The 12,190-nt window shown below is 39.2% G+C and overlaps 1 protein-coding gene across 1 annotated transcript in view; it reads right to left on the bottom strand.

Moving 5' to 3' along the window:
• Positions 1 to 11,858, bottom strand: part of ATP8A1 (ATPase phospholipid transporting 8A1) — a 279,653-nt gene extending 267,795 nt beyond the window's left edge. Inside the window, exons 1-4 of the mRNA XM_044681740.1 lie at positions 11,628 to 11,858; positions 11,465 to 11,545; positions 11,336 to 11,403; positions 11,218 to 11,297 (exon numbers count right to left, since the gene is read on the bottom strand). Coding sequence (XP_044537675.1) covers positions 11,218 to 11,297; positions 11,336 to 11,403; positions 11,465 to 11,545; positions 11,628 to 11,858 — 460 coding nt within the window. The remainder of the gene's footprint in view (positions 1 to 11,217; positions 11,298 to 11,335; positions 11,404 to 11,464; positions 11,546 to 11,627) is intronic.
• Between the last annotated feature and the right edge of the window lie 332 nt (positions 11,859 to 12,190).

Below are 12,190 nucleotides of genomic sequence, written 5' to 3'. Positions count from 1 at the left end.
CATCTTTAGGGTTACTCAACTGGTTGAAGGGTGTAGAGAACATATGGTCCTACTAGGTCCATTGTTTATTATGCTTGTATTTTTTTTAAGCATTTTACTCAGAAAAATAAAAAGCAGCCTTAATATTTTCATCAAACAAGACATCTGGTCAATCTACACCTTAAAGTACCTTAGATAGGTGCAGATGAAAAATTTTGAAAATAAGCCCAATACTGACTAAAGGAAATACATTTATTTTCAACAATTACAAACTGGTCACTCTTGACAAGTTTATCTCTTTACCAACCATATCCTTCTAGTGTTTCTTCGTGTCTATAAATGATGAAATACCCAAAACTTAGAGAATCAAAATTATTAGCCACCTAAAGGTGAAGGAAAAATATAATATGACTCTAAGTAGGATGCAGCATTTATCAAATAATGACATATATAATCCTAAACTAATGTAAAATGCTACAAGTGGATATTCTCATTTTATTTTAAGACCACAGATTGACATTTTCTCTTGATTATCTCTCTCTAGTTTCAACCCATACACCAAATTTCATGGGAATTAGTTAAAAATTACAAAGGATATGTTCCCTTTGAAAACCTATATCTATATTATTTTTGTTATAATGGGCAATCTCAACAATAATTGAATTTAGGTTGCATCTTGATATCTTTTAGTAGTATACCACATTTAGTTAGAATGCCAGAGTCTGGAGGACCTGGCTTTGTCCCTGGGCAAGTAACTTAATCCCGATTGTCTAGCCCTTGCCAATTTTCTGTCTTAGAACTGATACTAAGACAAAAATTAATGGTTTTTAAAAAAAATAATAGACCACAAAAATGATCAAAATCAATTGATTTCCATAAAAACTTATTAAACAACATAATAGGCCAACAATGATGAATGTGAATTTAAATAGACTTCCTTTTACTCAATTACTTGTGCAAATAACTCAAAAATCTAAGAACTCTTCCTTTTAAATATTTATCATCTTTTATTTTTTAAAATGACATTGATTTTACAGGTAGAAGAATAATACTTGAAAATCACTAACAACGATACAGGCATTTTTATTTTAAGATCTTAATGTTCTACACTACCTTCACATATAAACTAGGACAATGTGGTTATTTTGGGAGACAAATAATGTTTGTGAAATCTATTTAAAGCCTTTTTAATGTAATGTAAAACAAATACAACAGGCATCAATAGATATCATACATTTACATGTAGTCCCATAAGGATTACAGCAATGGCTAGATTACTGAAGTGTTAGTTGCATGTATAAAGTGAAACTTTAAAAGGATCTATGCAAGTCTGGGCTTTGTTCTAAAGAACAAAGTTAAAGGGCAAAATCCCTAGCCAACAGAGAAGCACATCTACAAAGGCATGCTTAATAAACTCACTTTGAGAAATGGAATTACTTTAAAATATTTGAACACACTGAAGAATACTGGGACTCTATAGAGGCCCTAACATGTGAATACCTGTCAGAGGGCATAGTTTAGATTCATGAGCACTAATTTTGAAATAACTAGTCTCCCTAAAAACTGTACTTCTAGGGAAACTATGGTTATTTCAAAAAATCTCCACAGTCTGTTCAATTAAAAATTCATTTATTAAGAGAGTAATACTATAATAGATGATAGAGCTACAAAAACAAAAATAAGAATCTTTGCCCTTAATATTAATAAATTGGGAGTGGGGCTCCTCAGAGCTACAGTACTTCCTAGTAGCTATCTTCCTCCTGGAGGTCCTTCACTCTGTTTAGCATCTCTTCTATCCTATATTGCAACTGCCTGGTTTCCAGTCCCTCCTCCAATTTCATCTCCCTGAAATGAGTATTTGCCTACTCACTGCTTTGAGCAGATCATTTTTTTTTTGTTCTGTATTCCTCAGTTTTGCAAAGCTTTAAATATTCTATGTGATGGGAGTCATTATTCAAAACTTTTCATTCATTGAAGGGCAGGGGTATCTACATGGCTCAGTGAAAAGAGCACCAGGCCTGGAGATGGGAAAACACTTGTTAACTGTGTGACCCTGGACAAGTCACTTAATCCTAACTGTCTATTGTTGACCACTCTTCTGCCTTGGAACTGAAACCTAGTATTGATACTGGCAGAAGGGAAGGATTATTCTCATTGTTTAAACCATACCATTAACTACAAAATAAAGTTGAGACCCCTCATCCTAGCACAAAAGTCCAACACAATCTGGCACCAACCTATTTTTCCAACCTTACTTTTCACTTCTATTTCTATTTCTTATTTATTTATTTCTTATTTAATGAATTAGTTTTATAATTAATTATAATATAATTGTAATAATATAATAATTAATTAATATATAAATAGATCCTATTTACATACTTCTGTTTAGTTTAACTAAATCCTGATTAAGTAGCCACTGTGCACAAGGCATACTTCCTACTCTCCGCCTGCATCCTATCCACTCCTGCTTGTATGTCTCTGTCACACCTCCTCACTAGCCCTGAATAGACAGACTCCCTCCAGTCCCTCTTCATGGCAGGGCTGGCCTTTCCCTTGCTCCATGAAGCCTTCCCTGATTTTCCCAAGTGAATATGATCTCTCCTTCCTCTAATTTCTTCTTCTAGTCAGCCTTGATCTTACCTCTTTGCTCACTCATCCCCTTCTCCCTGATGCATTTATTTCCCTCTATTAACCAGTCCTTCTCTCCATCTCCCCTTCCGTTAGAGTCTAAGGAACCAAAGTCAATGTCTGCCCTGTTCTCTCACCCCATTAGAATGGAAGCTCCTTCAGTGCAGGGGTTGTCTTGGGATTTTTTCTTTTTTCTTTTTTTGGTATCTCAAGAGGGCTTAGCCCAGTGCTTAGTGTACAAAGTAGGCACCACAGATGCTGATTGTCTTGCAGCTGACTTAATTCTATCTTTGTAATCAAGCAATCGATAAACATTTATTAAGTGCCTACTATGTGCCAGGCATTGGGCTAAGCCCCGGAGAGACCAAAAGAGGCAAAAGGCGGTCCCTGCTCTCAAAGAGCTCACTGTCAGATGGAGGAGCTTCTCATGGAAGGGGAAGCCTAGAATGTATTCTGATTTCTTCCTGAATTGAATTTATTCCAATTCTAGATAGTTCCCATTCTAACCTATCCTCTGCAAAGTGTATAAGGAGATCAATATATTTATAATTAAGTATAGGGTATAACTGGGGACTTCAAAATAATTTGGATTTGGACCCCAGTATTACCTGGTAGAACAAGAAAAAGCACGGGCTTACTATATGATAAGGAATTAGTTCTAGCATACCAATTAATTTCTTAAGACTAAATATGGGGGTGAAATTGCTCATTGGCTACCGGAGGGGGAAGGGAGGAGGGGAGGGAAAGAGCATGAATCCTGTAACCATGGAAAAATATTCTAAATTAATTAAATAAATAAACAAACAAACAAAAAAGACTAAATATGGGGGGGCAGCTAGGTAACTCAGTACATTGAGAACCAGGTCTAGAGATGGTAGTTCTAGGGTTCAAATTTGATCTCCAATATTTCCTATCTGTATGACCCTGGGCAAATCACCTATTTTTGCCTAGCTTTTATGACTCTTCTGCCTTAAAACCAATACTTAGCATTGATTCTAAGACAGAAGGTAAGGGTTTAAAAAAAAAGAGTAAATAGGTAAATAAGTTTTAAACAAGTCTCTGGTTAAGCTACTCTATACGTTAGTTTAAACTTCATTATTCAAGGACTCTATATACTTAGTTTTGGGGGGCAGCTGGGTAGCTCACTGATTGAGAGACAGGCCTAGAGGCGGGAAATCCTAGGTTCAAATCTGACCTCAGACACTTCCCAGTTGTGTGACCCTGGGCAAGTCACTTGACCCCCATTGCCTAGCCCTTACCACTCTTCTGTCTTGGAATCAATACTTAGTATTGATTCTAATGGAAGGTGAGGGTTTAAAAATAAACTTTTTAAATAAAAAATAAAATAAAATAAAATAAAGAGTTTTGCTATTTTGCCCAGCTTATTTTATGAAGTGACTACATAAAATAGGTTCATTTCTAGGTATGGAAATACTTCTAGCTCCAAAATGGTGGGGAGAACAGGGCTAAAAACCCACTGCATTAATACCCCTCTTATTCTAGTAACACTAAAAATATGTTTCCAAGCTGTTATTATAAACTTGAAAAAAAAAGTTATACTTTAAATGAACTCTTCATCAATACAATTACCTTTTTTTGTTTAATTTTTTGTTTGATTATTTTTGTTTGATTGATTGTTTTTAAAGGATCACTCTGTGTAGGTTGCTGTTGTCAGATGGTGAGAAAATTGAAACCGAACTCCGGATTAGGAAATCCATGTGAAATTTATTCTGTTGCCTCTGGTCTTTCCAAAGCTAAGTGAAATGGCTCAATTGTACTCTGGAGTTTCATGTATGGGTGAGGTGAAGTCATTTCCAACTTCCACCCTCTTTCCTAACTTCTCCATTTGCATAAGTAGCAATAATGAGTACCTTTTTGGTGTCCCTGGAGTTGGTTTTAATTTCTATCCCACAGCAAGGCATGGTAATGGAAAGAGCACCAGGCTTGGAATCTGGAAGACCCACTTTCAAATTCAGCTTTGAACTCTTAGTAGATGTGTGACCCTGGGCAAATCCTTCAACCTGCCCTCGGTTTCCCCAACTGTAATGTAAAACAACCTTACTGGGTAATGTGAAAGTCAAAGGAGATCATATTTGCGCAGTGCCTAGAAAGGCCTATATAAATGCTAATTCTCTCCCTCTTCCTATCTTTCGTCTCATGGCCAACAATTTTCTCCCCCATCCATACAGCCCCTCTTAATCTCTCTTTTATCAAAATTTTACCTACTGACTGACCTTGGCCCTTGAGCTGTACTGAAGGTGTGAAGAGGATTTTTCATTGGGGTTTTTTTTTTAATGCCTTGCCATAAAGAAGAGTAATGAAATGGAATATTTTATGCTTCATATGTATTTTATGAAAGGCAACAAGGTGACACAGTGGATGTAACACTAGGTTCAAATTTGGCCTCAGACACATACTTGCTTTGTGACCCTGGGCAAATCATTTTAACTTTAGCCCGCGCCTCAGTTTCCATAGCTGTCTAATAGCATCCAGAATAAAATTATACAACTTAAAATATTTTTAAAAAATAGCATCTAGCTCCCAGGATTACTGTGAAGCTCAAATAAGATAATTGCAAAAATACTTAGCATCATGTCTAGTACGTAGCGAGTGCTTACTAAGAACTGGTTACCTTCCCGCCCCCTTCCCCTTCTCTTTATCACTGAGAAACAGAAAGGCTTTGGGAAATAATTGTTATACTTATGACCATTCTACTGGAAACATGTTTAGACACAAAGAATTGTTTATATTTCAGCACCATAACATTTAGCAGATACATACAACCACTATTCATTCAGTGTGTGCCTGCTCTCAAATTCGTCTTCCTTTGGTGCATGAAGAACTTCATGTACAATATGGTAATAAAGATTTTTGGCATGCTAGAACCTTGTGTCTTTTTTAGTGTCTGCCCAGACTCTTTTTAAAACTAAATCTAATTCACAGACTTAATTTGACTTAAATATGATTTAAGGAATGTAATTTAGTTGTATAAGGAAAACCCACTTTGAGGGTGGATTAGAATTTAAGAATACTGGTGGTCATTAAATATTTAAAAAGTTTTATTTCCCAAGGATCAGGGTATTTATAAACAGGACACTTATCAATCTGGAAGACTTAAAGAATAGTCTTTTTTTTATTTTTTTAAAAACCCTTATCTTCTGTCAATACTGTGTATTGGTTCCAAGGCAGAAGAGTGGTAAAGACTAGACAATGAGGATTAAGTGATTTACCCAGGCTCATACAGCTAGGAAATGTCTAAGGTCACAACTGAATCCAGAACCTCTTGTCTCTGGGCCTGGCTCTCAATCCATTGAGCCACCCAGCTGCCCCCTGAATAGTCTTTTTTTTAAAAGAATGAAAGTTTGCATTACTTCTTATTGTGATAGTAGCTTAATAACTTTATCAAATCAAAGTTATAGGAGTAATAACTAGGGGGAAAGGTAGGAGAAAGGTAGAGAGGTACTTAGCTTACTAATCCACTGGCCGCCATGGTATGTCTTTGACTAACCTACAACAAGGGTTCCTTCTGTTCTCCAATGCTCCAGCCAGAAGACCCCTCAAAGACCACCTGGTCACCATTTATAAGCTCTTTTCTCCACCCACTCGCTCTCACACATCCTATCTCAGGAACCAATCATAGTTTCTTAATTTGCCTGGATGCCCAGAGGGGCAGTGCCTGTGGAATCAGTTTCCTGTCTTTTTGGTTGCTTGGTTCTTTAACTTCCTTTCTCTGAGGGCTTATCTATACCTGAATTTACTCAGGGGTCTTTGATCTCCAGGTCACTGAGAGATGACATTAAATAAAGTGACATAATGGAGAGAAAGATTCTCTTCCAACACCTTCCAAAGTTATTTATATCTTCATTCATGTCAACTGTCCATCCACCAGGAAACTAAGGCTTACCCGAACCTCTTACCATCTATCTTTCTTTTCTACATGGAGAAAAGCCATCCTCAGACAGTAGCACCCTCCCCTCAGGTAATCCATTCATTTTTTTTAACTTCACTCTTTAAGTCACAAACTTACATAACCCACTATAACTAACTGGCTCCAGACCATTTTTCCAAACCCATGTGGCTCTTTGAAACTCTGTGGCTCAGATATCACTGATAAAACTGGTGCAAAAAGTTCATACTAACATTTTGTAACTCTTTATCATAAAATTGGACACTTTGGTACCTAACAGTTATAGGGTTTCAATAAATAATAACTAAGTTGAAGTACACTAAGGGGTCCTGCAAGCTTTTCTTAGAATCGATTTTCTTTCTTATCTCTTAGTGAATCCATCTGATAGCATGGTACAAAGATGGCAGGTTCTGTATGTACTCTGGCTTTTTTTCTCAGATTGTACAGGGCCATCTAGCTACCAACAAACCAAGGCCTAACCAGATTATCTTGCTCTCCAGACTTTCTACTTTAGGACTGCCTTCTCTTCTACCCCTCCCAGCCTTAATCCATTCAGCTTCAGAACTTTGTCGTGACAGTAAGGCATCAGTGAGTGAATAATTGCAAACTCATCTAAACCAACACATATCTAGCCTACCCCAAAGGATGTTTTACATCCCACACAAACATCTACCAGGAAACTAGGTCCTCCCTATGCATCCAGCACCACCTCCACCCAATATATTCTACTTGCTGCTGCCAGGCTGTTTCATGGATTGCTTTCATCATTCTATTTCTTTGCTTTGGTGAAGGAATTATTAAAGAAACTGGAGCTATTTTAAATAAAAAAGAGAAGCCTTAAGGAAGACAATAAGATGATCTTCAAATATCTGACACATTGTCATATTGAAGATAGATTAGACTTACTCGACTTAGCTCAGAAAGTAGAGTGAACACCAATGAGAGCCATATTTAGGTTAAACAGAAGAAAAACCTAACAATTAGATTTCTTTAAAAAGTGGAATTGGCATGCTAGTGAGATCCTTATTGAGGATCCTCAAAGGTTGGATGATGACTTATCAAGGGAAAATGCATCATTTTAGCAGGGGATGGCCTATCTTTGAAGTTTTTCTCATAGTAAGTTAATGATATAAGTTGTAGAAAAGATTTGAATATCCAATGGTAGGGACTGGGAGACCTCTAAACTTTCCAATCTAAGTGTCTATGTTTAAAGTCCTTTAACAATTCCCCACTGTATAATGAATCAAATTTAATTAGCCTTCCAAATATTTAAAATCTTCCATATCTAGCTCCATCTTACCTATCAAAAGAATCATCATCAGTGATGTAATTTTGATCCTCTTGGAGTATAAAGGACAACAACCAAACAACCTGTCAAAAGCCTGTTTCCTATCACTGACCCTCTGCTTTAGCCAGGTTATTTTCTTATTTAACAACATATCTTGATTGCTTTCGACAATTTGCTTGTCATTCCCCTTTACTAGAGTGTCCTTTCCATTCTACCTATTCATCTAAGAGTGTATGATTCTTCAGCTGTGTGACTTATAGATGTCACCATTCCCCCAATAATCTCATCACTGGGAAATCTCATCATCAAGAGCCAATAAGTCCTGGTACTCATACCTTAACAGGGCCTTTGGAAGTCCTTTGGATTGGAAGGTGAATTCATGAACTCCTCATCTTTTCAGGAGTGGGGAAGAAAATAGGAATCTCTCATTCCCTACTCACTGGTTGTACTCATTTTGAACCTCTTTGATTTCTTCTTCGTGTTCTTCACCCCAACCCAACTCATTCCACTCTTTCTCTTCCTTTTCCCTCCCTCCCGCTTTTCAGCTTTCTTTTTTGTGTGACCTTTCTTCTTTAGATGATAAGCTCCTTAAAGTCCTGGACTGCATTTCTTTTTTTTATTTGTATTCCAAACAATTTAGCACAGTGCCTGGCACATAGTACATGCTTAGTAAATATTGTTTATTCACTCTGTGAAGGCATGGAAGAGTCAGGAAACTACATTCTGTTCCTGCTTCTGTCCTTCAAAAGGTGGTCAACTGCAGATAAAATCCTTAATCTCTATATATTGTTTTCTTCATCTGTCAAATATAAATACCACTTGTCTTATCAAAATTCTAATGTTGATATCTGGATTGGATAAGATAGTGCATTAAAAAGTGTTTTTTAAAAATAAGGCACTAATTAAATGCAAAATATTAGTGATATTATTGCCCTTTCCAACTCTATTAGCCTGTGGTTAAATTTTACCTCTTAAAATTCTGCAGACATTGCCTTTATATTCATAACATTTTCTGGTCTCTTTCTCAGACTCTTTTCCCCTCATATAGGTTACTCAGCAGTTCATGTTACTGGAATCAATACTCCTCCAACCCTTATCACTTATCTTTCCTGTCCTATCCTAGATCCTACTGCTAGGCATAGAGCCCAATAAGATCAATGATTAAAAAAAAAAAAAAGGCCCTGTATATACCAAAATATGTATTAGCAGCACTTTGTGTAGCATCAAAGAACTGGAAAAAAGGAGAAGTATATCAATGGAAGAAGGGCTAACCAAGTTTTATTACATGGATATAAGAGAATACTATCATATTATAAGAAATTATAAATATAAAAAGTACAAAGAAACATAGGAAGACTTATGTGAATTGAGGAAAAATGAAATAAGCAGAACCAGGAAAGTAATATATTCATTGGCTACATTGTACATGCAAAGAACAACAGTGAAAAAAGTCAAGCCTAAAAGTATAATAACCAAGAGTATCTTCAAAAACGATGTATGAGAAAGCACCTTCTCTTAGATTTTCTGACAGATGAAGGGGATTATAGATATGGAACACTGAATATTACATCAGATTTTTTCAATGTGTTCATTGATTTTGCTAATTTTTTCTTTTTCTATTCATTTTACAAAGGACAGCTCTCTGAAAGGGAAAGGGAGAAATGAACATTGAGGAAATGCAGGTCATATTAAAATCAAAAGATAATAAAATTTTGTTATAAAAATCTTAGTTTTCTCCTTCGTGACCCTGAGAAATTCTCCAAGAAATGTATAGAAAAGATGTCAGTTTATGAAAGTAAAGAAGGAAAACGTTTTTTAAAAACTGTGCTTGAGGAGAGGGATTTCTGTAATGTTTAATTGAACTAGATTATGAATTTAGAAATACAACATCCTAATAAAATGTTATTAGCAGAAGCATCTGAATGAACATATGCCTAATTAACACAGAACTAGAAATATAAGCTCCAACTCCTGGCTTCTCTTATTCTTCAATCATTTGAGAAGACAATTTGTAGAGTGAAAAGAAGCCTGGTTCTAGTGTCGGAAGACCTATATTGGTCTGAAACCCAGTTCTGATATTTACCAGTAACTATATGATAGTGGCCAAATGACTACATTGCATATCCCAGTCTCATCTTCCTTACCTGTAAAATGGGTGACAATATTTGCACTAAATCCCATGGGATTTTTGTGAAGATAGCTCTTTAAAGTGCTATTTACATGTATTATTAGCATGTATTTCTTGATATTTCTTTTGACCATTTCATCTTTTATAACTCCTTCACCATCTGCTTCACATTAAAAAGGAAAAAGTAACAGCATCAAGAATTTCTCTATCTGTGTTCTGCCCTGTGATAGTGCACAAAAATTTGAGTCTGTCACATTATGAGTGGAAAAATTCAGGTAGACATAAAGCTAGGTTATGCTTGTAAGACAATGGCTTATATACATCTGTTGCTCAATGCTAACAAGTGTGGATGGTAAAAATTCAACAGCTGGCCTTGGGTCAGGAAAAAAAAAAGGAACTTCCTCTTTACAGGAGTGACAGGTCAGCTGGCTTAAGTTTAGGTTTCAGAGAAAAGGAAAAAATAAAAACCTATCAACAAGGAGCAAAATCAACAGTCTGCACTCCTCTAACAACAAAGCCAATGGGCAGCCACTTCCTCTATGGTGAGGAAGGGGTTGCAGACTGTCAAGGCTGCAAAAGAACTGCTCCCCTGGAGCTGCAGAAAGGATGTTGGGGTCTCAGGGGTCTGCGGCCTCTAAATTCTCAGGTTTCGGGGGTGGGAGACTGACGGAGAAATGTGCATGTGTGTGGTTTTGAGCCTAGGAACGGAAAGAGATTTGGGGGGGCAATATAAGGCTGCAGAGATATCGCTAGGGCTCTCGGCCTTGGATAACCAAGCGAGGATTGGGTCCGTGGTCAAAGGCAAACCACCAGGGAAAAGAAAGAAAGAAAAGGAAATGGATAGAGAAGGCGCGGTCAATTTCTCTGGCCCAGAGGAGGTGTAGAGGGAAAATATGATGAGGAAGAGGAATAGAGGTGATGGGAAGAAGAGATGGAATTGGGGGACCGAAGAAATGGGAGGGAGGAGAGGAGATAATGAGTGTTGGAGAGGTGATGAAAAAAGGGGGTGAGGAGGTAAGAAGGAGGTTTTGCAAAGGGTATCTGCACGCCCCCCCCAGCATCCCCTCCCTATACACACAATCCTACACACACACACACACACACACACACACAAACACATGCCCTTCTCCCCACCCCCGCCCCGTCTCCAGCAAGTCTTACTGCTACCATCAAGGCTGCTACGAGTTCTGGCAGGCATTTACAGCCGATGTAGCCTCCTCTTCCCCACCAGCCCAAGGGACCCGGCCATCCCTTCCCCATCCCTACGCTGCGGCGGCTACTCACCCTCGGCTCGGGAGCGGATCTCGGACACGGTTCTCCGCATGGTCGGCATCACTGTTACCCTTGCTGCTGCAGGTGGGTCCCACTTCCCGGGAACCGCTCCTCCTACTCTTCCTCCTCCTCTGCTGGGACTCTGCACCTGTCACAGATCCGAGGACGCCTTCTCTTCTCTAAAGGATTCCCCGCCTCCTAGACCAGGATCTTGGGGAGCCACGCTGCCTCTTTCGCAAGCAATCAGACCATCGCCTGCCTCCCCGAGGTCGGAGGGCCCCAAGGCGAGCCCACGCCGCCTCAGCGGCGGCGGCTGTTCGTACAGCAGCTCCTTCTGCGGCTAGGGCAAGGCGGAGGTACCTCTGTTAGCAAGTAGCAGCCGGCACTGCAGCCGCCGCGGCGCGGCTTCCCTTAGGCTTTACGGTGGCGCGCGAGCTCCAGCGCCTCCACGCTAACGCTGAGGCTGCAGCACCCGAAAGGAAAGGGAGGGGGCGAGGGGTGGCTCCAGCCCCAGCAGCTAGACTGCCGGCTCTCAGCTCCAGCCGCCTGGAGAACCGCCCCACTCTCTGCGGATTGTACCACACTTCACGAGGAGGGGGAGGGAGAGGAGTCCAATGTATTACGGGTATACACTTCGCGTGTTTTTGTGCCATCCACTCCCCTGTATTCCTCCACCCACCTGGTCTTCCCACCCCAACTCAATTAACCCATTACGCTGTGGGGAAAGAAACCTTTCCACTTTCCCCGTTAGACCCTTGTAGGTTCTTTTCTGACCCCTCCTTTTGCTTTCAGGGCCAATGGAACTGACCTCCCTAGGTCCCAGCCTCCCGCTTTGCTTCTGGGTTCTGGAGAAGGCTGTTTGGGGGCGGTGGGTAAGAAAGAGGAGCTGGAGAAAGGTGAAGGGAAGGGGCCTCTAGGCGTGACAAGACTGGGATAGCTTGCGGAAGGAAAGAGGGTGCGCAGAATCCTTTCTACAGCGAAGCTA

The sequence above is a fragment of the Gracilinanus agilis genome, chromosome 6 (assembly GCF_016433145.1).
Source record: "Gracilinanus agilis isolate LMUSP501 chromosome 6, AgileGrace, whole genome shotgun sequence".
Lineage (NCBI taxonomy): Eukaryota > Metazoa > Chordata > Mammalia > Didelphimorphia > Didelphidae > Gracilinanus > Gracilinanus agilis.
Note: the sequence above shows the minus strand (reverse complement) of the source record. Positions and strands in the feature narration are given on the sequence as shown.